General features: G+C 49.7%; 1 protein-coding gene across 1 annotated transcript; it reads left to right on the forward strand.

The window, feature by feature from the left end:
• The first annotated feature begins 1310 nt into the window (after positions 1-1310).
• Positions 1311-27658, forward strand: LOC119934761 (transmembrane protease serine 9-like). Its single transcript, XM_038754304.1, has 11 exons — positions 1311-1347; positions 1540-1702; positions 3750-4021; positions 5266-5417; positions 7138-7288; positions 8964-9093; positions 17031-17242; positions 19154-19316; positions 24687-24976; positions 25072-25223; positions 26923-27658. The coding sequence occupies exons 1-11, from the start codon at positions 1332-1334 to the stop codon at positions 27076-27078; spliced, it is 1857 nt and encodes a 618-aa protein (XP_038610232.1). The 5' UTR covers positions 1311-1331; the 3' UTR covers positions 27079-27658.
• The last annotated feature ends 186 nt before the right edge of the window (positions 27659-27844 follow it).

Below are 27844 nucleotides of genomic sequence, written 5' to 3' on the forward strand. Positions count from 1 at the left end.
CATGAACTTGTCAGGCTGGTCACTAATACCATTTGTACCACCGTCTGTGGCCTAGTGAGAGTCAGAGGGCCTGAGTTCTAATCCCAGCTCCGCCACTTGTCTCCTGTGTGACCTTGGGCAAGTCACTGAACTTCTCTGTGCCTTGATTACCTCATCTATAAAATGAGGATTAAATCCTCCTCCTTCCAATTTAGACTGTGAGTCCCATATGGGACAGAGACTGTGCTCGACCTGATAAACTTGCTTTTCCCCCAGCATTAAGTAAAGTGTGTGGCACAAAGTAAGCATTTAACAAGTACCATAAAACAAATAACCTTTTGATTGGCCAGGTCTCCAGGAATCAGAGTGGACTGGAAAGAGCACGGGCCTGGAAGCCAAAGGACTTGGGTTCTAATCACAGCTCTGCCCCTTGCTGCTGTTTGATTTGGAGAAAGCCACTTCACTTCTATGGGCCTCAGTTCCCTCATCTGTAAAATGGGGGCTCAATGCCCACTCTCCCTCCCCATTAGACCATGATCCCCATGTGTTACCCAGTCCGACTGTGTTCGACCTAATTATCTCATACCTATTCCAGCGCTTCGTAGCGTGCCTAGTACATTAAAGTGCTTAAGACGTACCACAGTGAGAGCAGAAGACTACTGTCCTACCCTCATACTTCCCCCGACAGCCCGGGGTCTTTCTTTCTGTCACCCAAACCTCTAGGGACCCTTTGGAGATTCCCTACCAACCTCATTTGGATACACAATGCTTGGCCAAGCCCCAGATTGAAATATTTCATCACATCTTCACATCCTGTGTGGTTTGTGCTACAGGGTTTTGTCTTGGGTTTAAAAGTGAGAGCAGAGGGAGAGCAAGAGACAAAGACATCACGGAGACAAGACCACGGTAGGCATCCCAATCCCTTTCCCTATCTTAAGTATCCAGCCCCATTCCTTCTGTCCAGAACCCAGGCCTCCTGACCCCATCCCAACTCTCCCCTCCTCCACGCCACTCCCCTTCCAGAATCAGCTCCCCTGTCCCCTAATCCTCAGCCCCCATCTTCCCTCTGCTCCTCCAACCCAGGTGTCCTGCATCCCTGGCTCCCAGTCCAATTCCCAGCACCAGGCCCTGATGACTCTCCACTCTCCCAGCCGGATCTTCTCTGTATTGAAGCCATAGCTCCTAACTCCCTTCACGCTCTCTTTCCTCCAGGTGTCTCCTTGTCTTGGTCATTGCGACCACAAGAAGCACTCAATAAATACCACTGATTGATTAATTGATTGGTTGGTTGGTTGGCATCTCAGAGGATGCTGTGGCTGCTGTTGCTCTCAATTCTCACCCCAGGCAGCTCCATGTCTGGAGTCCAAGGTGAGTTTGCAGCCCTCGTCATTCAAACTCCTGGGACTCCGGGAAACTTCGGTCACCAGGGTCAGCTGAGAACTGCCCAACTCAGTTTAGGAGCCAGTGGGCTGGGGACAGGACCCCTTGGGAGGGCAAGCGGAGGCAGGACTCTTAGATCCTGGAGCACCAGTTCTCATAACCTGTTTCACATCTCTCCAGAGCATGGGTGGACCTGGAATTTACTGCGTATCATGGGAGGCCGAGACGCCAAGCTGGGAAAATGGCCGTGGCAGGTGAGCCTGAGATACTCAGGAAGACACATCTGTGGTGGCTCCCTCATCAATCGGGATTGGGTGCTGACTGCTGCTCACTGCTTCAAACGGTCAGTTCCCCCAGCTCCCCATCCCCACCCCATCAGAGGCCGGAAGAGGGAGGGTCTCGGCTGAAAAACCTTCTGAGGAGAGGGGGGTGTCTGGTGGGACAGGTTATCAGTAAGGATTGTCACGCTAGGCTGGGAAGCTCCTTCCCAGAGCCAGCCACATCTGAATAGCATCCAACGTCCACGGTAGACTGTAAGCTCGTTGTGAGCAGGGAACATATCTACCAAATCTGTTACACTAGCTCCACTGGTTCCATCCCCTCTGCCTTCCAACATGCCCATGTCTCTCCCATCCTAAAAAAACCCTCTCTTGACTCCACCTCACCTTCTAGTTATCGCCCCATATCCCTCCTACCATTCCTTTCCAAACTCCTTGAACGAGTTGTCTACATGCGCTGCCTCGAATTCCTCAACACCAACTCTCTCCTTGACCCCCTCCAGTCTGGCTTCCGTCCCCTACATTTCACGGAAACTGCCCTCTCAAAGGTCACCAATGACCTCCTGCTTGCCAAATCCAATGGCTCATACTCTATCCTAATCTTCCTCGACCTCTCAGGTGCCTTCGACACTGTGGACCACGCCCTTCTCCTCAACACGCCATCTAACCTTGGCTTCACAGACTCCATCCTCTCCTGGTTTTCCTCTTATCTCTCCGGTCGTTCATTCTCAGTTTCTTTTGCAGGCTCCTCCTACCCCCTTACTGTGGGGGTTGCCCAAGGTTCAGTTCTTGGTCCCCTTCTGTTCTCGATCTACACTCACTCCCTTGGTGACCTCATTCACTCCCACAGCTTCAACTATCATCTCTACACTGATGACACCCAGATCTACATCTCTGCCCCTGCTCTCTCCCCCTCCCTCCAAACTCATATCTCCTCCTGCCTTCAGGGCATCTCCGTCTGGATGTCTGCCCGCCACCTAAAACTCAACATGTCCAAGACTGAACTCCTTGTCTTCTCTCCCAAACCCTGCCCTCTCCCTGACTTTCCCATCACTGTTGACGGCATTACCATCCTTCCTGTTTCACAAGCCCGCAAACTTGGTGTCATCCTTGACACCGCTCTCTCATTCACCCCTCACATCCAAGCCATCACCAAACCCTGCCGGTCTCAGCTCCACAACATTGCCAAGATCTGCCCTTTCCTCTCCATCCAAACCGCTACCCTGCTTGTTCAAGCTCTCATCCTATCCCGTCTGGACTACTGCATCAGCCTTCTCTCTGATCTCCCATCCTCGTGTCTCTCCCCACTTCAATCCATACTTCATGCTGCTGCCCAGATTGTCTTTGTCCAGAAATGCTCTGGGCATGTTACTCCCTTCCTCAAAAATCTCCAGTGGCTACCAATCAATCTGCACATCAGGCAGAAACTCCTCACCCTCAGCTTCAAGGCTGTCCATCCCCTCGCCCCCTCCTGCCTCACCTCCCTTCTGTCCTTCTCCAGCCCAGCCCACACCCTCCACTCCTCTGCCGCTAATCTCCTCACCATGCCTCATCCTCGCCTGTCCCGCCGTCGACCCCCGGCCCACATCATCCCCCGGGCCTGGAATGCCCTCCCTCTGCCCATCCACCAAGCTAGCTCTCCTCCTCCCTTCAAGGCCCTACTGAGAGCTCACCTCCTCCAGGAGGCCTTCCTAAACTGAGCCCCTTCCTTCCTCTCCCCCTCGTCCCCCCTCCATCCCCCCATCTTACCTCCTTCCCTTCCCCACAGCACTTGTATATACGTATATATGTTTGTATATATTTAGTACTCTATTTTACTTGTACATATCTATTCTATTTATTTTATTTTGTTAATATGTTTGGTTTTGTTCTATGCCTCCCCCTTCTAGACTGTGAGCCCACTGTTGGTTAGGGACTGTCTCTATATGTTGCCAACTTGTACTTCCCAAGCACTTAGTATAGTGCTCTGCACACAGTAAGTGCTCAATAAATACGATTGATTGATTGATTGATTACACTATATTGTCCCGAGTGCAGTATACTCCTCTGCAAACAGTAAGTGCTCAAAAAATATGACCGGTTGATGGATTGTCTTCCTCCCTCTCCCTGCAGCTCATCAGCCCCCTCAGACTACCAGATTCATGCAGGGGTGCTGAGACTCCAGGAAACAAGTCTCTCAAGGCCGATCGCTGTGAAGCAGATCGCCATTCACCAAAGCTACAGGGGAAAGGCTTGGCGCGGGGGGGACATCGCACTGGTCAAGCTGAACTTCACAGCAAAGCTCTCCAAATCCATCAACACAATCACGCTGCCCAACCCCCGGTGGCAGGTGCCCATGGGGACTACGTGCTGGGTGACAGGATGGGGGGAAAGCGAGGAGAGAGGTGAGATGATGCATTATACCTCGAAAATTTTGCCACATTAATAATAATAATAATAATAATAATAATAATGGCATTTATTAAGTGCTTACTATGTGCAAAGCACTGTTCTAAGCGCTGGGGAGGTTACAAGGTGATGAGGTTGTCCCACAGGGGGCTCACAGTCTTCATCCCCATTTTACAGATGAGGTAACTGGGCCCAGAGAAGTTAAGTGACTTGCCCAAAGTCACACAGCTGACAAGTGGCAGAGCTGGGATTTGAACCCATGACCTCTGACTCCAAAGCCCGGGCTCTTTCCACTGAGCCACGCTGTTTCATTCAGATTGATGTCCCCTCAAGACTGCTTTCTTACTTATCTCTGATAATAATAATATGCGGTATTAGTCGATGCTTAACAAATACCATTATTACTATCACTATTATTCTTTGCTTACCATGCGCCAGGCACCCGTCTAAGGGCCGGGGCAGATACAAGATAATCAGGTCAGACACTGTCCCTGTCTCACATGGGGCTTGCAGTCTAAGCGGGTGGGGGGGGGGGGGAGGTCAGGTAGTTCATCCTCATTTTACAGATGAGGAAACTGATTAACCGAACAAGTGACTTGCCCAAGATAGTTAAGTGGCAGAGCTAGCATTAGAACCCACACCCGCTGATTCCCAGATCCCACTGTTCTTTCCACCGGGGGTGCGCTGCTTCTCTGTTCAGCGATGAGGGGCGGGGAGATTGTGTTCGCCCTTCCCTGAATGAATACCTGCCACTATTGACCTGGCACCATCATCATGGCACATGCTCCTTTCTCCTTCCAGGCTGCTGCCACCTCAGCTCCCTGAAGAGAGGGATGTCAGGGTAGGGGGATGGTCAGCAGCTGCAGGGACGGACTCACATCCAGGCCACTGACTGGATAGCAGCCCCTGTCTGTCTGCCCTTCACCTGCCAATCCCTAGGGTTAGGAGGGAGAAGGTGTCCCTAGAGCCAGGTGCATTTCAGGATTAGACTCGGTATTGTCATCCTTAGCCTGGCATGTCTCTGTACCCATCGCTGTAAGTCACCTCCTGGGAAGGAGGAATGTCTGAATCCAGGCTCTGTTTCTCTGCTCTGTGCCCACAACAAATCCGTCCCCCCTGCCTTGCCTACCTCCTTCTGGCCCCAGAAGCAGGATCTCCTCTTTCCATACTGACCAACCTTGAGAACCCAGCCCAACCCAGTGCTGGATACAACTCTTTTCATGCTCCCTTCTCCCCACAGTGTCACTGGATAATCCCCAAATCCTCCAGGAGTTGCAGGTTCCCATACTGGACCCGCAAATTTGCCAGAGCATATACAACAGGAAAGACAAGCATTTCCAGGACAACATGATCTGTGCTGGCTATGAAAAGGAGAAGAAAGGTATCTGCCCGGTAAGTTCCTTCTGCTCAGAGCAGAGTGGCTTCCTGGGATCTCAACCAATTCACTGTTACACTGAGTCTGGGCCTGGACAGATTTGAACTCCCCTCCCCCATTAGACTGGGAACCCCATATGGGACAGGCACTTCGTCCAATCTCATTACTTTGCACCTGCCCCAGCAATTAGCACAGTGTTTGGCACATAGCACTTAAATACCACAATTATAATTATTACCATTATCATTATTCTGCATTCGTAGCAGGTTGGACTGATTGGGTGTTACTTAGGTTGGATACCTTCCTGAACTTGGACAGACAAGGGAAAAAAAATCTCTCTCCTGGACTGGGAGAAGGAGAACTAGCCCAGGGCTTGGCACCTAGTGAGTGCTTTATTAATAGCATCATCATCATCACTATTATCATCTTTAGTTTTATGGCATTTCTTAATTGGTTTGGACAGGCAGGCTCTGGTAAAGTCTGGCAGGCTAGCTCCACCTAGACAAGGGATTTTGCTCCAGCAGTTTCTGAAACAGAAAATCAGCTCACACCTCAGAATCCCAACCCCGTCACCCCCCAAGACAAAAATTGTTTTGCAGGAGATGTCAATTACCCATCCGATAACATTTTCTGGAGCACAGTCAATCACAGGGCAGGATTCAGGCAAGGAGGAGAGGGATAGCAAATGGGGGAAATTGTGCCCTAGTGGATAGAGCACAGATCTGGGAGTCCAAAGGAGATAGGTTCTAATCCCGGCTTCACCACTTATCTGCTTTGTGATGTTACTTTTTTTTTCCTTTAGTGGTATTTGTTAAGTGCTTTACTATGTGCTAGGCACTGTTCTAAGCTCTAGGGTATTTGCAAGTTAATCAGGTTGGACACAGTCCAGGTCCCACACAAGGTAACTGGGGCGGAGAAGTGAAGTGGCTTGCCCAAGGTCGCACAGCAGACAAGTGAAAACTCCTCACCACTGGTTTTAAAACACTTAATCGTCTTGCCCTCTCCTACCTCACCTTGCTACTCACCCTGCCCACATACTTGGTTCCTCTATTGCTAACCTTCTCATTGTACCTCGATCTCGTCTATCTCGCTGCTGACTTCTTGCCCACATCCTACCTCTGGCCTGGAAAGCCCTCCCTCCTCATATCGGACAGATAATTATTGTTTTCCACTTCAAAGCCTTATTGAAAGCACACCTCCTCCAAGAAACCTTTCCTGACTAAGCCCTCCTCTCCTCTTCTCCCATTCTCTACTGCATCGCCCTGACTTGCTCCCTTCATTCATCCTCTCTCCCACCCCCACAGCTCATATGTATATATCTGCATATATCTGTAATTTATTTTTTGTATATCAATGTCTGTCCTCCTCTAGACTGTGAGCTTGTTGTGGGCAGGGAATGTGTCTGTTTATTGTTGTATAGTACTCTCCCAAGCGCTTGGTACAGTGCTTTGCACACAGTAAGCGCTCAATAAATACAATTGAAAAAAATGAATGAATGGCATAGCTGAGATTAGAATCCAGCTCCTTCTGACTCCCAGGCTTATGTTTTATCCATTCGGCCACACTGCTTCTGAGTGAGTAGAACCTGACATAACGGAGAGACTATCATCTCAGGAAGGGAGCGGGACATCGGACCTCCACTTCAAACCTCAGCGGCTGGCCTGAGGGGGCTGAACAGGCTGGCTGCAGCTCTCTTACCCTCCCCTGTGCTCCTTACACTCCTCTCTCCGCCTGCAGGGAGACTCAGGGGGCCCCCTGGCCTGCAGGATCAACAGAGTCTGGACCGTGGTCGGCGTGGTGAGCTGGGGAGCAGACTGTGCCGAGTTCCATTTCCCAGGAGTTTACACCAAAGTCTCGAACTACACAGAGTGGATCCGTCAGAAGACTGGCTGACAAGGGGAGGCTGATTCTCCTCAGAAGGGCCCCTTGCCAGGGTAGCCTCACTGCTCCACCCTACTCCCTGCTCTACCCTCAGCCTTCCAAGACATAGCTGGGTCTCTCTTTCTCCCCGTGATCACCTCCCACTGCTGGGCGGGACCCTCCCACTGCCCTCAGGCCCCCTTACTCCTTTCTCCTCAACCTGCTTGACCTCCCCAGTCTTGGCCTCATCCGTCCAGCTCCTCCTTTCCAAGACCACCTCTGCCTCCCCAACAGTCTCCTCCAATTGAACAAGCAGATCTCTTGGGGTCAGGCCGAAGGGGGAAAAATTGTGCCCTTGGGATTTCAGGCTCCTGGTGTTCATTTCACGTGTGTCATGGTGTCTTGTGAGAGAAGGGGGCAGCTAGCAGTTCCTAGTGTCAGGACGCCTGGGTTTTAAAGCCAGCTCTGCCCTTGCCCACATGAATGACCTTTGGCCACCTCTACAAGGTCCTTGGCTGCTTCTTCTGCTGGTAGAAATCCCTGCCTGCACCCTCAGGGGCTCAAACCCAGTCAATAGAGTAGGTTGCAAACCCAGAGGCAGAGGCGGAGATGCAAAGAAGGACCTGGAAATCTAGTTTAACCACTGTCAATTTTTGCCGATCACTCAGTCAATTAAGTATATTTATTGAATGCTTAAAGCGTGCAGAGCACTGTACTACACATTGGGAGAGCAAAATAAAACAATGTAACAGACACATGCCCTGCCCACTTTGAGCTTACAGTCCTGGGGGGAGACTGTAAGCCCGCTGTTGGGTAGTGACCATCAATATATGTTGCCAACTTGTACGTCCCAAGCGCTTAGTACAGTGTTCTGCACACAGTAAGCACTCAACAAATACGATTGAATGAATTAATGTAAATAAGTAAATTATGAATAAGCGCATAAGTGCTGTGGGCCTGGGAGGGTGGATAAATAAAAGGAAAAAGTCAGGATGACACCTGTATCCTCAAAGGAGGCAGAGGTTTGCCAGGGATGGAGCCTGGTTCCTCAAGGGGGGGGGTCAGAGGAAAGTTCTGAGAATCTCTTGGGGGACAGGGTGGGGAGGAGCAGGGAGTGGTGGGGGCTGGGAAAGGAAGGAGGTCATGCTGTGTTGTTGCTTTTCATTAAACTGTCTGCAAGTGGAAACAAGGAGCATGGTGATGTGTGGTCTTCTTCCGGGAGGAGGGGCTGGCCCCACAAAGGGACTGGGCCCGGGGAATTTAGAGATGAATCAGGCCTTTGGTGAATGGCCCTAGGGTCCCTGGAAAGACCCTCAGAGGGGCCTGAATGAGGAGGACCTAGATCTTGACAGATTCTTCCTCATCCTCCTCTCCCTCTCCATCCCAGGTTCCAGCAGATCAGATTCTTCCCACACTCTAATTCTCTGTCCCAACTGCACACCAAGCCCCATCCCTGCCTGGACACCCAGATGCACCCATCCAGCCTTACCTCATCCTGGCACCAGCTGCTCTGTCTCTTCACCTGCCCCAGCATCCCTGGCTGTGCCCTTCCAAGGTGATTTCCACCTCTCCCTGGGAAGAAACCCAGAAGATTCCCCCTTGAAAGCGAGTCAGCCATCATAAGCATAGCAAAGGCAGAGGGGCAGTGGGAAAGGCTGCTCCATAGCTAGAGCTTGCTGCTGCCACTGCCATCATCACCACAGGCACCCCGCGAGTGGCAGTGATGGCAGGAAGCAGGAAGAGAGGGCGTGCCTTCCCCTCTCTGGTAGTCACCCCTTGCCACCGCACCATCCCTGAATCCAGCTGGATCCTGCTCCTTCAGGAGGGGCTGCAGTGGGGGGGGTCTTCCCTCCTGCAGCATTTGTGTGCAGAGCATTATAATAAGCTCTTAGGAGAGTACAATACAACAGAGTTGTTAGATATGTTCCTTGGCTAGAGTGAGCCAGAAGGAGGCATGGCTGCATTTTGGAAGAAAAGCATTGTGGGAGAAGGGTCCCATGTTCTTCCATCACTGTAGACAATGCCACTATCATCCCTGTAACTAGGGCATTGTCCTCAACTCATCTCTATCATTCAACCAACATATTCAATCTGTCACCACATCCTGTTGGTTCTACCTTCACAACCTCTCTAAAATCCACCCTTTCCTCCCCATCCAAATTGATACTATGCTTATACAAGCACTTATTCTATCCTGCCTTGATTACTTCATCTGCCTCATCATGAACCTCCCAGCCATCTGTCTCTTCCCATTCCAGTCCTTACTTCACTCTGCTTCTTGGATCGTTTTTTCTAAAATAACATTCAGTTGACATCTACCCACTCCTCAAGAACCTCCAGTGGTTGCCCATCCACCTCAGCATCCAACAGAAACCCTTCACCATCAGCTTTAAAGCACTCAACCAGCTCACCTTCTACCTTACCTTGCTGATTTCCCACTACAACTCATCCCACATGGTTCACTACTCTAATGCCGACCTATTCACTGTGGTTCTCTTTCATCGGTCTCACCACCAATCCTTGTCCACATCCTGCCTCTGGCAAAGGAAATCCCTTCCATTTCCCCCCACCTTCAAAGCCTTATTCAGGTCGCATCTCCTCCAAGAGGCCTTCCCCAACTAAGCTTTCATTTCCCCTACTCCTTCTTCACATTCTATGCACTTGGATGTGTCCCCTTTAAGCACTTGATATTCACCACAGCCCCGCAACACTTATATGTGTGTCCATAATTTATTTTAATACATGTCTCCCCCTCTAGACTGTAAGCTCCTGGTAGACAGGATACATATCCCTTCAAAGCCCTAGTGAGAGCTCACCTCCTCCAGGCTGCCTTCCCAGACTGAGCCCCCTCCTTCCTCTCCCCCTCCCCATCCCCCCACCCTACCTCCTTCCCCTCACCACAGCACCTGTATATACGTTTGTACAGATTTATTACTCTATTTATTTTACTTGTAGATATTTACTATTCTATTCATTTTATTAATATGTTTTGCTTTGTTGTCTGTCTCCCCCTTGTAGACTGTGAGCCCACTGTTGGGTAGGGACCGTCTCTATATGTTGCCAACTTGTACTTCCCTAGCGCTTAGTACAGTGCTGTGCACACAGTAAGCGCTCAATAAATACGATTGAATGAACTGAATGAATGAATGTCTACCAAATCTGTTGTATTATACTCTCCCAAGTGCTTAGTATGGTGTTCTGCACAAAGTAAGTGCTCAATAAATACCACTGATTCATTGATTCTCTAGTGAGAGAAGTGGAAGGTTGTTTGGGGAGGGTGTCTTTTGTCTTTACTTCTCTCTAATGCTCTTTCTTTCTTTGTGCTTCAGTCTCCACTCTCTCTCTGCCCTCATTCTCCAACTCCTCCTCTCTACACTCCCCCCATCTCTGCATCTTACACCTTCATCGTGACTTCTTTCCTGTTTTTTTCCTCACTTTTAATCTCAGACCACTGACCCCAAACTTTAAAACCCAACTACTTTGGTAAATATGGTTATCTCACTCCAGGCCCCTTGATGGCATGATATTCTCTCTCATAGTGATCTCAGCTTCTCAGCCCTACATCCTGCTCCCCTCTCTCTGAAGTGACAGTAAATCAAGAGCAGTAGATGGGGCAGATGAACAGGGCTCAGATGCAGAGCAAGTCTCATTCAGTCAATCAATCAATACCATTTACTACTGGAAAACAGCATGACCTGGTGGAATGGGAATGGATCTGGGATTCAGAAGACCCGGGTTCCAATCCCAGCTCCACCTGCTGTATAACCTTTGGCAAGTCACTTAACTTCTCTGTGCCTCAGTTTTCTCATCTGTGAAATGGGGATTCAATACTTATCTTCTCTCCTACTAAGACCGCAAACCCCATGTGGGACAGGTATCTACCTCAGGACATAGAATAGTGTTTGGCACATAGTAAGTGCTTAACAAACATTATAATTATCATTATTCATTAAGTGTGTCCTCTCTGCAGAGCACTCTACTAAGTGTGTGGGAGAGTGCAATCGGATAAGTAGACTCGGATAAGTAGACCCAATCCCTTCACCTCAGTGAGCCTACAAATCCACTGTGACTTTGATCGATTCAGTGTGCTGTCTGTTGGTAGATAACACTTTCTAGGAATACCCACTAGCAAAATGATTCGTATATGGAGAAGAACAAATTGGCTTGGAATTGGCTCCTTTCTTTTGTTTCCTGATAAAGAATGTACAATCCCAAAAAGTCCCTGCTGCTAAAACCTCTCCTCCTTGGCTCCCTACCAGTTGTATCCTTGAACAATAATAATAATAACAGTCATATTTGCTATTCATTCATTCATTCATTCAATCGTATTTATTGAGCACTTACTGTGTGCAGAGCACTGTACTAAGTGCTTGGGAAGTACAAGTTGGCAACAAAAAGAGACGGCCCCTACCCAACAGTGGACTCACAGTCTAGAAGGGGGAGACAGAGAACAAAACATATTAACAAAATAAAATAAATAGAATAAATATGTACAAATAAAATAAAAGTACTGCTGCCCTTGATTTGTTAAGCACTTACCCTGTGTTAAGTAATGTTCTAAGTGCTGGGGTAGATACAAGCTAATCAGGTTGGACACAGAACCTATATCATGTGGGGTTCACAGTCTTAATCCCTATTTTACAGATTAGATAACAGGCACAGAGAAGGTAAGTGACTTGCCCAAGGTCACACAGCAGACAAGTGGTGGAGCCAGGATTAAAACCTAGATCCTTCTGACTCCCAAGCCCGTGCTCTATCCACTAGGCCATGCTGCTTCCCTTGACAGTTTCTGCACTTCCTTACCAATCAACTTTTGCTGTTGGGCAGTGACTGCCTCCTCCCAACCACTCTGAGCCTGGCCCATCTCCCAGTCGTATTCCGGAGACTGGCTAAGGTCCATCCTTCCATTCACATTTGAGAAAAACACCCTTCTGGATTCCCTTCAACTTCCCAGGTCCCATTCCCCCATCAGCTATTCTTAGCACTAGTGTTTAATCCAGAACCAAGGCAGCATGGCCCCGTAGACAGAGTACACGCCTGGGATTCAGAAGGATCTGGGTTCTAATTTCCACTGTGCCACTTGTCTGTTAGGTGACTTTGGCCAAACTTAACTTCTCTGTGCCTCAGTCACCTCATCTGTAAAATGGGGATTAAGGCTATGAGCCCCAAGTGGTATATGAACTGTGTCCATCCTGATTATCTTGTATCTCCCTCAGTACTTAATGCAGGACCTGGCACTTAGTAAGTGCTTAACAAATACCATTAAAAAAGCACTTACGTAAATTCACCACATAATAATATGTACTTACTAATCTATTTATCCTTCCTACCTGAATTTATCTTACTACCTTCTTTAATATCTGCTTTCCCCAGCTCCACCCCAGCTCTCCCACTCACCAACTTGGACACACACTCCATCACATTATCTCTATCCACTATACAATCTCTACCCTCAACAACTCTGAAATCCCTCTATCTGGCTACAACCTCCCCACCTGACTTCTCTCTCCGCAAATCTGAGCCGTTGCCCCAGAAATATGTCTGATCTTTTGACCCCTTTCAATTTTCTCAAGTCTTCATGCCCCATTTAGCCTCCATACCCAAACTACCTTCCTTTGATGACCAAATCGATACTCTAAACACCACCCTCTCTACTGAACTGAACTCACTCGCTCCCCTATCCCTTTATCGATCTCATACCATGAAACCACAACCCTGGATCACCTTCACGTCTGCTTTCTTCACTCTTGTGCATGAGCCACCAAGCGCTGCTGGCAGAAATCTAAATATCAGGTGATCTTGTCCACTTCAAGCTTATCCTTACATGCTTTAACTCGGCCCTCCCTTCTGCCTGGCAAAATAATGTCTCCATCCTCATTGACACCCATGCCCATCGACCTTTCCAGTTTTTCCAGACATTTAAATTCCTCCTCGAACCCCGTCTCCCTCACCTCCCCCATCTCTTGCCCCTAATGATCTGGCCACCTACTTTATTGAGAAAATTGACACTATCAAGTGTGATTTCCCAAAAATCTCCCCCGCCCCTTCCCAGTCAATGCCCCGCCCCCCGCTCCTTCAAATCTCCCATCTTTCCCAGCAGTATCTCAAGAGGAGATCTCCTGCCTTCTTTCAGAATTCACCCCCTCCATCTATGCCTCCAACCCCATCCCTTCACACCTATCAAATCACTTGTCCCCTCCTTTCTTCCCTCCCTAACTGCCATCTTCAACTGTTCCCTTTATGTTGGCTTCTTCTTCACTGCTTTCAAACATGCCCATTTTTCCCCTATCCTAAAAAAACAAACCCTCACTTTATCCATAGCTCCCTACAGTTATCACCCCATCTCCCTCCTACCATTCCTCTCCAAAATCCTTGAGCAAGTTGTCTCAAGTTCTTCTCCTCCAATTTTCTCCTTGACCCCCTCCAATCTGGCTTCTGTCCCCTTCACTCTTTAGAAACTCCCTTCTCAAAGGTCACAAATGACTTCCTTCTTACCAAATCAGATGGCTTCTACTCCATCCTGATCTTCCCCAATCTCTCCGCTGTCTTCGACACTGTGGACAACCCCCTTCTCCTGGAAACATTATCCAACCTCCGCTTCACTGTCACTGGCACTCCTGGTTCTTCTCCTATCTCTCTGGCCATTCATAATCAGTCTCTTTCACAGACTTCTCGTCTGCCTCCCACCACCTTAATTGTGGGATTCCCTCAAGGTTCAGTTCTGGGTCCCTTTCTATTCTCCATCTACACCCATTCCCTTAGAGAACTCATTCAAGCACATGGCTTCAACTACCACTTCTATGCAGGTGATTCCCAAATCTACATCTCCAGCCCTGATCTCTCTCTCTCCCTCTCTGTAGTCTCACATTTCCTGCTGCCTTCAAGACAGCTGTACTTGGGTGTCCTTTCTTCACCTCAAACCTAACATGTCTAAAACAGAACTCCTTATCTTCCCATGCAAAATCTGTCCTTCCCCTGACATGGTAGATGTCCTCCCTGTCTCACAAGCCCATAACCTTGGCATTGTCCTCAACTCCTCTCTCTCATTTAACCCACATATTCAATCAATTACTAAATCCTGTCGGTTTGACTTTCACATCGCTAAAATTCCTCCTTTCCTCTCCATCCAAACTGCTACAACATTAGTCCAATCACTTATCCTATCCCGCCTTGATTACTGTATCAGCCACCTTGCTGACTTCCCTGCCTCCTGTCTCTTCCCACTCCAGTCCATACTTCGCTCTGTTGCCTGGATCATTTTTCTACAGAAATGTTCAGATCACGTTTCCAGGCTTTTCAAAATCCTCCAGTGCTTGCCCATCCACCTCTGCATCAAACAGAAACATATCATCAGCTTTCAAAGCACTCAATCACTTTGCCCCCTCCTACCTCACCTCACTATTCTCCCACTACAACCCAGCCCACAGACTTCACTCCTCTAATACTAACCTTATCACTGTAGCTTGTTTTCATCTATCTCACTGTCAACCTCTTGCTCACGTCCTGACTCTGGCCTGAAATGCCTTTCCTCTTCATAACCGGCAGAAAATTGCCATCTCCAACGTCAAAGCCTTATTGAAGGCACATCTCTTCCAACAGGTCTTCCCTAAGCTCTCTTTTCCCATGCCCTTCTGCATCACCCTGACTTACTCTCTTTATTCATCCTCCTTCCCAACCCCACAGCATTTATGTACATATCTGTAATTTATTCATATTAATGTGTGTCTCCCCCTCTAGACGCTTATGCTCACTGTGGGCAGGGAATATGTCTGTTATGTTGTACTCTCCCAAGTGTTTGGTACAGTACTGTGCACACAGTAAGCACTCTGTACAACTGACTGAAAGCTCTTTATTGGTCAGGATCACTCTACTTACTCTATTATACTGTGCTTTCCCAAGTGTTTAATATAGTGCTCTGCATGCAGTAAATGCTCAATAAATACCACTGACATACGCCTGCTTTCAACAACCAGAGTGTTGTTTATTAGATAATAAACTTCTTGAGGACAGGAACCACATCTCTTATTGAATTAAACTCTTCCCAAGTGCTTACTATACTCAAAGTGTTGCCAACTTGTACTTCCCAAGCGCTTAGTACAGTGCTCTACACACAGTAAGCACTCAATAAATATGATTGAATGAATGAATGTAAGAAGGGTCCTTTGCTGGGCTACTGTGTTTGCTCCATTCAGGCTAGCTGCATGGGCTTGCTCCCAAACATAAAATGAGCACAGCTCTTGGAATCTCCGCAGAACTGCCCAACTTCACAACCAGAAACCAATAAGATCACCTAACTCACTTATCCTATGGAATCAGTGATTGAGTAGACCTTGAAATTGAGCTCTCCTCTGGAGGCTGCTGCTAAAACCCACCCCTTGGCTGCACTGGTGGCTAGGTACTCAAAGCCATCCTTGGGTGTTGGCAGCCCAGCCTTCCCAGATTAAAAAAAAAGTATTCCAGTTTAGAGGAAGCAGTGAGTCCTTGGGCAAGTCACTTAACTTCCCTGTGCCTCAGTTACCTCATCTGTAAAATGGGGATTACAAGTGTGAGCCCCCTGTGGAACATGGATTGTGTCCAAATTGATTACTCCAGTGCCTTGAAGGGTGTCTGGCATATAAAAAGTGCTTAACAAATTTCATTAGAAAGAAAAAAAAAGGGTTCCTGCTTCAAACTCCCGAATCCAGCCCTTGTCCTAACAATGACCCTTGCCAGTCCCAATCCTTCTGGAGCAATGTAGACTCCTTTTCCCACCCCTCCCTCTACCCTCGACCCCCTCGTCCCATCCCCAGGCCCCTCCCAGAGCCCGGAGGTCTTTTGTCCTCACCCTCGCACCTCGCCAGGCTCATTCGGGGGACCCAAATCGGGCCCCTCCCCCCCCCCCACCCCTTGATCACCTGGCAGTTCTCTCTCAGGGTAAATTATAATAACAATAATAATAATAATAATAATAATAATAATAGCATTTATTAAGCTCTTACTATGTGCAAAGCACTGTTCTAAGCGCTGGGGAGGTTACAAGGTGATCAGGTTGTCCCACATGGGGCTCACAGTCTTAATCCCCATTTTACAGATGAGGTAACCGAGGCACAGAGAAGTCAAGTGGCTTGCCCCAAGTCACACAGTTGACAAATGGCAGAGCCGGGATTTGTTTGTACATATTTATTACTCTATTCATTTTACTTGTACATATCTATTCTATTTATTTTATTTTGTTAGTATGTTTGGTTCTGTTCTCTGTCTCCTCCTTCCAGACTGTGAGCCCACTGTTGGGTAGGAACTGTATCTATATGTTGCCAACTTGTACTTCCCAAGCGCTTAGTCCAGTGCTCTGCACACAGTAAGCGCTCAATAAATACGATTGATTGATTGATTGATTGACCCAAATCGGGCCCCTCCCCTTGATCACCTGGCAGTTCTCTCTCTGGGTAAATAACAATAATAATAATAATGGCATTTATTAAGCTCTTACTACGTGCAAAGCACTGTTCTAAGCGCTGGGGAGGGGTTACAAGGTGATCAGGTTGTCCCACATGGGGCTCACAGTCTTAATCCCCGTTTTACAGATGAGGTAACCGAGGCACAGAGAAGTCAAGTGGCTTGCCCCAAGTCACACAGTTGACAAACGGCAGAGCCGGGAGTTGAACCCATGACCTCTGACTCCAAAGCCCGGGTTCTTTCCACTGAGCCACGCTGCTTCGCTAACAACCCTTCCCCACATCCGCTGTGCTGCGGCTTCTGCTGCGCTGTCCTGTCCTGTTCCGTCCTGCCAGAATCAAAGAGGAGCGGCCTGAGGGCAAGACGCACAGAGGAAGCCTTGCGGTGACGACTTTGTGCAGACTCTGTTTCCCTCCCTCGGCCCCCCAGGGGTCCCATCCCCCAACCCCCTTCTCACTTACCCCCTCTTGCCTCCCGGTCCTGCGCCTGACGATGCCGTCGCTGCTGCTGCTGCTGGTCCTGGGACTCTCGGCTGCAGGGGACCAAGGTCAGTCAATCCTATTTTTTTAATAGCATTTATGAAGCGCTTACTATGTGCAAAGCACTGTTCTAAGTGCTGAATTAGCAATTCAAGCGTCAGTGATCAGCTGTGTGACTTTGGGCACGTCATTTAATTTCTCTGTGCCTCAGTTACCTCATCTGTAAAATGGGAATGAATAATAATAATAATAATGGCATTTATTAAGCGCTTACTATGTGCAAAGCACTGTTCTAAGCGCTGGGGAGGATACAAGGTGATCAGGGTGTCCCACGGGGGACTCACAGTCTTCATCCCCATTTTACAGATGAGGTAACTGAGGCACAGAGAAGTTAAGTGACTTGCCCAAAGTCACACAGCTGACAGTTGGCAGAGATGGGATTTGAACCCATGATCTCCGACTCCAAAGCCCGTCCTCTTTCCACTGAGCCACACTGTTTCTCATGAATGTGGGCCCCCCGTGGGACAACCTGATCACCTTGTTACCTCCCCAGCGCTTAGAACAGTGCTTTGTACATAGTAAGCGCTTAATAAATGCCATTATTATTATTATTATTATTGTGTGCCAAGCACTGTGCTAAGCGCTTGGGAGGGCAAACTACGACAGATGCATTCTCCACCCGCAGAGAGCTTCCAGTCCAGAGGGTGTGATCTGTCCTGTGCTGCTGGCAGAGACCCTGGCCCTCCTGCCTCCTGAAGCAGCGTGGCTCAGTGGAAAGAGCCCGGGCTTTGGAGTCAGAGGTCATGGGTTCGAATCCCAACTCCACCACTTGTCAGCTGTGTGACTCTGGGCAAGTCACTTCACTTCTCTGGCTCAGTGGAAAGAGCACGGGCTTTGGAGTCAGAGGTCAGGGGTTCAAATCCCAGCTCTGCTACTTGTAAGCTTTGTGACTTTAGGCAAATCACTTAACTTCTCTGTGCCTCAGTTACCTCATCTGTAAAATGGGGATTAAGACTTTGAGCCCCCTGTGGGACAACCTGATCACCTTGTAACCTCCCCAGTGCTTAGTACAGTGCTTTACACATAGTAAGCGCTTAATAAATGCCATCGTTATTATCATTATTATTCTTCTCTGGGCCTCAGTTCCCTCACCTGAAAAATGGGGATGAAGCCTGTGAGCTCCCCGTGGGACAACCTGATCACCTTGTAACCTCCCCAGCGCTTAGAACAGTGCTTTGCACATAGTAAGCGCTTAATAAATGCCATTATTATTATTATGGGTTCGAGTCCCCGCTCCGCCACTTGTCAGCTGTGTGAGTTTGGGCAAGTCACTTCACTTCTCTGGGCCTCAGTTCCCTCATCTGAAAAATGGGGATGAAGCCTGTGAGCCCCCCGTGGGACAACCTGATCACCTTGTAACCTCCCCGGCGCTTAGAACAGTGCTTTGCACATAGTAAGCGCTTAATAAATGCCACTGTTATTATTATGGGTTCGAGTCCCAGCTCCACCACTTGTCAGCTGTGTGAGTTTGGGCCTCAGTTCCCTCATCTGAAAAATGGGGATGAAGCCTGTGAGCCCCCCGTGGGACAACCTGATCACCTTGTAGGCTCCCCGGCGCTTAGAACAGTGCTTTGCACATAGTAAGTGCTTAATAAATGCCATTATTATTATTATTATGGGTTCGAATCCCAGCTCCGCCACTTGTCAGCTGTGTGAGTTTGGGCCTCAGTTCCCTCATCTGAAAATGGGGATGAAGCCTGTGAGCCCCCCGTGGGACAACCTGACCACCTTGTAACCTCCCAGGCGCTTAGAACAGTGTTTGCACATAGTGAGCGCTTAATAAACGCCAACATTATAACAGGCCGGGGAGAGGGCACCCTAGGAGGTCCATGGGGAGGGGGAGCCCTGGACGGGGAGGTGGGAGGCAGGACCCCGGGCTGGGGAGCTCTGGACCCCCTAACCTGCTCTGATCGCCCCAGGGAGCGGCTCATACAGGGACTTGGTGGGCATCGTCGGGGGCAAGAATGCCAAGGAGGCAAAGTGGCCGTGGCAGGTGAGCCTGCGACGCCGTGGGAGGCACATCTGCGGAGGTTCCCTCATCGCCCCGAGCTGGATATTGACCGCTGCCCACTGCTTTAATCCGTGAGTCTCGCTCCCCTGCGGAGTACAGTGCAGTACAGTGCTCTGCACACAGTAGGCGCTCAATAAATACGACTGAATGAATGAATGAATGAGCCGCCGGCGCGGTGGGGGGGAAACCCGGGCTGGAGCTAGTTAGCGCTCAATAAATACGATTGAATGAATGAATGAATGAATGAGCCGCCGGCGGGGTGGGGAGGGGGGGGAACACGGGCTGGAGCTAGTAAGCGCTCAATAAATACGATTGAATGAATGAATGAATGAATGAATGAATGAATGAGCCGCCGGCGCGGGGGGCGGGGGGGGGGAACCCGGGCTGGAGCTAGTAAGCGCTCAATAAATACGATTGAATGAATGAATGAATGAATGAATGAATGAATGAATGAGCCGCCGGCGCGGGGGGCGGGGGGGGGAACCCGGGCTGGAGCTAGTAAGCGCTCAATAAATATGAATGAATGAATGAATGAATGAATGAGCCGCCGGCACGTTGGGGGGAAACCCGGGCTGGAGCTAGTAAGCGCTCAATAAATACGATTGAATGAATGAATGAATGAATGAATGAATGAGCCGCCGGCGCGGAGGGGGGGGGAAACCCGGGCTGGAGCTAATAAGCACTCAATAAATACGATTGAATGAATGAATGAATGAGCCGCCGGCGGGGCGGGGGGGGGGGGGGGGGGGGAACCCGGGCTGGAGCTAGTAAGCACTCAATAAATAAGATTGAATGAATGAATAAATGAATGAATGAATGAATGAGCCGCCGGCCGTGGGGGAAACCCGGGCTGGAGCTAGTAAGCGCTCAATAAATACGATTGATTGAATGAATGAATGAATGAATGAATGAGCCGCCGGCGCGTTGCGGGGAAAACCCGGGCTGGAGCTAGTAAGCGCTCAATAAATACGATTGAATGAATGAATGAATGAATGAATGAATGAATGAGCCGCCGGCGCGTTGCGGGGAAACCCGGGCTGGAGCTAGTAAGCGCTCAATAAATACGATTGAATGAATGAATGAATGAATGAATGAGCCGCCGGCGCGGGGGGCGGGGGGGGGGAACCCGGGCTGGAGCTAGTAAGCGCTCAATAAATACGATTGAATGAATGAATGAATGAATGAATGAAAGAAAGAATGAGCCGCCGGCGCGGGGGGCGGGGGGGGGGGCACCCGGGCTGGAGCTAGTAAGCGCTCAATAAATATGAATGAATGAATGAATGAATGAATGAGCCGCCGGCACGTTGGGGGGAAACCCGGGCTGGAGCTAGTAAGCGCTCAATAAATACGATTGAATGAATGAATGAATGAATGAATGAATGAGCCGCCGGCGCGGAGGGGGGGGAAACCCGGGCTGGAGCTAATAAGCACTCAATAAATACGATTGAATGAATGAATGAATGAGCCGCCGGCGGGGCGGGGGGGGCGGGGGGGGGGACCCGGGCTGGAGCTAGTAAGCACTCAATAAATAAGATTGAATGAATGAATAAATGAATGAATGAATGAATGAGCCGCCGGCCGTGGGGGAAACCCGGGCTGGAGCTAGTAAGCGCTCAATAAATACGATTGATTGAATGAATGAATGAATGAATGAATGAGCCGCCGGCGCGTTGCGGGGAAAACCCGGGCTGGAGCTAGTAAGCGCTCAATAAATACGATTGAATGAATGAATGAATGAATGAATGAATGAATGAGCCGCCGGCGCGGGGGGGCGGGGGGGGGGAACCCGGGCTGGAGCTAGTAAGCGCTCAATAAATATGAATGAATGAATGAATGAATGAATGAGCCGCCGGCACGTTGGGGGGAAACCCGGGCTGGAGCTAGTAAGCGCTCAATAAATACGATTGAATGAATGAATGAATGAATGAATGAATGAGCCGCCGGCGCGGAGGGGGGGGGAAACCCGGGCTGGAGCTAATAAGCACTCAATAAATACGATTGAATGAATGAATGAATGAGCCGCCGGCGGGGCGGGGGGGCGGGGGGGGGCCCCGGGCTGGAGCAAGTAAGCGCTCAATAAATACGATTGAATGAATGAAGGAAGGAATGAGCCGTTGGCGCGTTGGGAAACCCGGGCTGGAGCTAGTAAGCGCTCAATAAATATGAATGAATGAATGAATGAATGAATGAGCCGCCGGCACGTTGGGGGGAAACCCGGGCTGGAGCTAGTAAGCACTCAATAAATAAGATTGAATGAATGAATGAATGAATGAATGAATGAATGAATGAATGAGCCGCCGGCCGTGGGGGCGGGGGGGGAAACCCGGGCTGGAGCTAGTAAGCGCTCAATAAATACGATTGAATGAATGAATGAATGAATGAGCCGCCGGCGGGCGGGGGGAGGAGGGGGAGCCCGGGCTGGAGCAAGTAAGCGCTCAATAAATACGATTGAATGAATGAAGGAAGGAATGAGCCGTTGGCGCGTTGGGAAACCCGGGCTGGAGCTAGTAAGCGCTCAATAAATACGATTGAACAAATGAATGAATGAATGAATGAGCCGCCGGCGGGGAGGGGCTAGCAAGCGCTCAATAAACACGATTGAATGAATGAATGAATGAATGAATGAGCAGCCGGCGGGCGGGGGTGGGGGGACCCGAACTGGAGCTAGTAAGCGCTCAATAAATACGATTAAATGAATGAATGAGCCGCCGGCGAGGGGGGAAACCCGGGCTGGAGCTAGTAAGCGCTCAATAAATACGGTTGAATGAATGAATGAGCCGCCGGCGGGGGTGGGGTGGGGGACCAGGGCTGGAGCTAGTAAGCGCTCAATAAATACGATTGAATGAATGAATGAGCCGCCGCTGAGGGCGGAAACCCGGGCTGGAGCTAGTAAACGCTCAATAAATACGATTGAATGAATGAATGAATGAGCCGCCGGCCGAGGGGGAAACCCGCGCTGGAGTTCGGGGGAGCTGGGGGACAGTGGGGCTGCCAGAGACACCCCCCCCCCCCGCCCGGGACCAGGAGTGCCGGAAAACCCGGCGTGGATCTAGGAGACACTAGGGCTAACAGATGCCCCTGGGATCGGGAGTGCCGGAAAACATGGCTTGGAGCTGGGAGACACTCGGGCTGCCAGGGCCTACTGGGACCGGGAGTGCCGGAAAACCAGGCGTGGAGCTGACAGACACCGGGGCTGGGGCACAGTCTTTTAGACTGTGAGCCCACTGTTGGGTAGGGACTGTCTCTATATGTTGCCAACTTGTACTTTCCAAGCGCTTAGTACAGTGCTCTGCACACAGTAAGCGCTCAATAAATATGATTGATTGGGGCTGCCAGAGACCCCCGGGACCGGGAATGCCGGAAAACCCGGCGTGGAGCTGGGAGACACTAGGGCTGAGTTGCCCCTGGGATCGGGAGTGCCGGAAAACCCGGCTCGGAGTTGGGAGACATTCGGGATGCCAGGGGCTACTGGGATCAGGAGTGCTGGAAAACCCGGAGTGGAGTTGGGAGACACTGGGGCTGCCAAAGACACCCGCCTGGGACCGGGAATGCCGGAAAACCCGGCGTGGAGCTGGGAGACACTGGGGCTGCCAGAGACCCCTGGGACGGGGCGTGCCGGAAAACCCGGAGTGGAGCTCTGAGTCACTCGGACTGTCCGAGGCTCCTGGAACCAGGAATGCGGGAAAACCTGGGGTAGCACTGGAAGACACTAGGGCTGCCAGGGGCTATTGAGGCAAGGAAAATGAGAAAACTAGGGGTGGAGCAATGAGAGAGGGGAGCTGTAAGGCGTTATTGGGAAGAGGAGTATTGGAGCAGTCAGCAAGGAGGCTGATACCATAATCAAGATGGAATAGGATAAGTGATTGGATTAACGTGGTATCATTCATTCATTCAATCGTATTTATTGAGCGCTTACTGTGTGCAGAGCACTCGACTAAGCGCTTGGGAAGTACAAGCCGGCAACATATAGAGACGGTCCCTACGAACAACGGGCTCACAGTCACAGTATCAGTTTGAATAGAGAGGAAAGGGAGGATTTTAGTGATGTTGTGACGGTCAAACCAACAGGATTTAGTGATGGATTGATGGGGTGAATCAGCTGTTGTGCCGCTTAAGAGGTGGTGGCACAGATACCCAGCCATGGCTTCACCCATGGGGTTGGGGCTCCTGGCTGGGATACAACAAGCTTGGATAATAATAATGATGGCATTTATTAAGCGTTTACTATGTGCAAAGCACTGTTCTAAGCGCTGGGGGGGTAACAAGGTGATCAGGTTGTCCCATGGGGGGCTCACAGTCTTAATCCCCATTTTACAGAGGAGGTAACCGAGGCAAAGAGAAGTTTAGTGACTTGCCCAAAGTCACACAGCTGAGAATTGGCAGAGCTGAGATTTGAACCCACGACCTCGGACTCCAAAGCCCGTGCTCTTTCCACTGAGCCACGCTGCTTCTTGGATGAGAGTTCATATAGGGAAGACAGGGACCCAGCCAGCTGCAGGACACACTGATCATCAAGAGAGACTGTGGGAAAGAGAACAAACCTGGGAGTCAGGAAACTTATAACAATAATAATGATAATAATTGTGGTATGTTTAAGCACTTACTATGTGCCAGGAACTATACTAAGTGCTGGGGTGGATATACACAAATTGGATTGGGCAGATTCCCTGTCCTACATGGGCTCACAGTCTTAATCCCCATTTTGCAGATGGGATAACTGAGGCACAGAGAAGTGATGTGACTTCACCAGGGTCACACAGCAGACAAATAGCAGAGCCGGGATTAGAATCCGGGTCCTTCTGACTCCCCAGCCTGTGCTTTATCCACTAGGCCACACTGTTCTAATCCCAGCTCTGACACTTACAAGCTGGGCAACTTTGGACAAATCATTAATTCTCTCTGGACCTCAGTTTCCTCATCTATAAAATGAGGATTCAATACCTGCTTCCTCCTCTCCAAACCCAGAGGAGGAAAAGGTAAAAGGATTTGTGCCTTATATTCACCCCTCCCGCAGCCTACCGCACTTATGTACTTGTCCATAATTTATTTATATTAATGCCTGTCTCCCCTCCAGAGTGTAAGCTCATTGTGGGCAGGGAATGTGTCTACCAACCCTGTTATATTGTACTTTTCCAAGCAGTTAGCACAGTGCTCTGCACACAACACGATTGATTGTTCTCTGTCTGATCAAACGATCAATCAGTGGTATTTACTGAGCACTTACTGGGTGCAGAGCACTGTACTAAGTGCTTGGAAGACAGAGTTGGTAAACATATTCCCTGCCCACAGTGAGTGGTTTGTATTACACTGTATTGCCTCTTCCTGAGATTGGAACAGGGTGATTAACAAATACTGCAGTTACCATTAATGTGACTAGGAAGCTCCTCTCCAGATTCCATCATTTAGAAGTCATCTTGGTGTGTCCATCCTTCTCTCTGCAGAGCAGATAAACCCTTCAAACCCCGCAATGCCTCACGCTACCAAGTTCAAGTGGGGGAACTGAAGCTCTATTCCCTGCCTCCCTCCAAGCTGATCCCCGTGAAACGGATCATCGTGCACGAGCGCTACAATGGCTACGCCCAACATGGTGCCGACATCGCGCTGCTGGAACTGGGCTACTCAGCGGTCCCGTCCAAAGAGGTCAAAGCCATCCAACTTCCCTCCCCCGGGCCGCCGGTCCAGTTGTTGACCAAGTGCTCAGTGACTGGCTGGGGGAACATCAGGCGGGGAGGTGAGGATGGGTTGGGAGGATGTCAACTTCCCATACTGTGACCCTAGCCCACCCTAGAGCCAGCTGCAACTTTTCCCATGTCCATTTTTCTGCAGTGCCACTGCCTCCTCCATACACCCTGCAGGAGTTCACGGTTACCATATTTAACACTGAGGTGTGCAGACATAACTATCAAGAAATAACATACAAAATTCGAGATGACATGTTCTGTGCCGGCGATAAGAAGGAAAAGAAGGGCTTCTGTTATGTAAGTGACTCGGAGTCTGGACAGCGAGAACTCAGCTGATCCCAAGCAGGGTTGGGCTTCCCCAAGAGTTGCCCAGGCATTTCCCAGATGATCTGGCCTAATCCCAGCTCTGCCACTTGTCTGTTGTGCGACCTAGGGCAAGTCATTTAACTTCTCTAGACCTCAGTTACCTTATCTATAAAATGGGGATTAAGATTGTGAGCCCCATTTGGGACATGGACTGTGCCCAACCTCATTATCTTGTATCCCAGTGCTCAGTACAGTGCCTGGCACATAGTAAACCCTTAGCAAATACCACAGAAAAATGGGCTCAGGAAGGAACAATTGCTGGAACCAAGTGGCTATGACCTGCCACCAGGCCAGGCCCTCAGAGGAAAGGGGTCCTTCTTCTAGTCCAGCCTGTGCCATCTCCTATGTGATGGAAGCAGAGAGAAAGAGGAGAAAGAGAGACAGACAGCAGGACGTAACGATCAGAACACAGGCCTGGGACTCAGAGGACCTGGGTTCTAATCCCAGGTGCATCTCTTGCCTGCAGTTTGATCTTGGGCATGTCACTTGACTTCTCTGTGCCTCAGTTAGCTCATCTGTGAAATGGGGATTCAATACTTGCTCTACCTTCCCTTTAGGCTGTGAGGCCTTTGTAGGACAGAGAGTATATGCGGTCTATGTTATAAATACCTCAGCGCTTGGAAGTGCTAAGGCATTTGTTATTATGTGCCAAGCATTGTTCTAAGTGCTGGGGTAGATACAAGGTGTCAAGCACTGTTCTAAATGTTATGGTAGATAGCTTGTATCTACCCCAGTGCTTAAAACAATGCTTGGCACATAATAAGTGCTTAACAAATACCATTATTATTATTTGAGTTAATCAGATTGGACTTGGTCCCTGTCCCACATGGGGCTCACAGTCTAAATTGGAAGAAGGAGGATTTAATCCTCATTTTGGAGATGAGGAAACTGAGACCTGAAGAATTTCGATCAATCAATCAATCAATCGTATTTATTGAGTGCTTACTGTGTGCAGAGCACTGTACTAAGTGCTTGGGAAGTACAAGTTGGCAACATATAGAGACAGTCCCTACCCAACAGTGGGCTCACAGTCTAGAAGGGGAAGACAGAGAACAAAACCAAACATACTAACAAAATAAAATAAATAGAATAGATATGTACAAGATAGAGTAATAAATATGTACAAACATATATACATATATACAGGTGCTGTGGGGAAGGGAAGGAGGTAAGATGGGGGGGATGGAGAGGGGGAATGACTTAGATGACTTGCCCAAGGTCATACAGCAGACAAGTAGCAGAGCTGGGTTTAAAATCCAGGTCCTCTGACTCCCATAGTCATTCCACTAAGCCACACCACTTCTCTTCCCTTTCCCTTCCCCAAGCACCTCCTGAATGTGGTCCCCTTCTCCACTGACTTTGGGCCGGGTGGATTCCCAGGGAGACCCTGCCCTGAGTTAAAGGTGGACAAGGCCTTGTCACGGGGCAGAGACCTCTCCCCTCTCACCCATTTTCACCTCCAGATGATGTGTGAACACCATGTGCCCGGATCACCACAGCTCTGCCGGGCTCCCCTGTGCCCACATTCATTCATCCATTCAATCGTATTTATTGAGTGCTTACTGTGTGCAGAGCACTGTACTAAATGTTTGGAAAGTGACATTCTCCTAATGCTCCTCTCTGTTCTCAGGGTGACTCCGGGGGACCCCTGGCCTGCGAAGTGAAAGGCAGCTGGACCTTGGTGGGGATAGTGAGCTGGGGAATGCCCTGTGTACTGCCCCATTTTTCAGGCGTCTATACCAATGTCTCTGTCTACACGGAATGGATCCATCAGAAGATGCGCTGATATCCGAGGACACCCACACCCCACGTCCCTGCCTGCACATCCTCATGGCTCCGATATTGCTGATGCTGCCACCTTCATGTCTCCTGGGGACACTGGGGCTTGACCTTTACCCTCCCCCAACTATTGAGCACCCACTGCTTCATGTGACCTTCCTGCAGCCTCCAGACCCTTCCTCCTTCCCTCCTCCTCAGCCTCCGCTGCTTCCCAGTCCTGGGCTTTTCCCTCCAAATCCTCTTCTCCATCTCTCTTCCCTGACACCTCCCTGATTCCCCCTCCCTGGCCCCTCAGGCCACTTTCCCCTTGGGTGAACAGGCACTTAAGAACAGAAGGGGCTGGACACTGGTTGGTTTTTCTGGACCCCACCATCTGTTTAAAAGCCAAGCAGCCAGAGAGGCCAGGGGAGTTATCCAAGCTGACGTCCCATCTCTGCTCTGACATGGGTTCTGCCCTGGGACACTTCTGGGTTACCTCCTAAGCCAACATTCAGAGGGTTTGTACTGTGCCAGGGAGTGGATGAGGTGATGGGCAGTAGGGGACTGGGGGCCAGGAGAGCCATCTGCCACTCATTAAACTGCTTGAAAATGGAGCCAGGAGCGTGGTGCTGTGTTCCTTGTCTGGGAGGAGGGTCTACCCTGGCAGAGGGTGCCAGGGGTGTCACCCTCTCAGTTTGAGTGCAGGAGCAACTTGGAGAGTGGACCAAAGAGGGAAAGTGAGGAAAGATTGTACTAGCCTGTGACCTCCTTTAGAGCAGGAATCATGTCTACCA

The sequence above is a fragment of the Tachyglossus aculeatus genome, chromosome 11 (assembly GCF_015852505.1).
Source record: "Tachyglossus aculeatus isolate mTacAcu1 chromosome 11, mTacAcu1.pri, whole genome shotgun sequence".
Taxonomy (NCBI): Eukaryota; Metazoa; Chordata; class Mammalia; order Monotremata; family Tachyglossidae; genus Tachyglossus; species Tachyglossus aculeatus.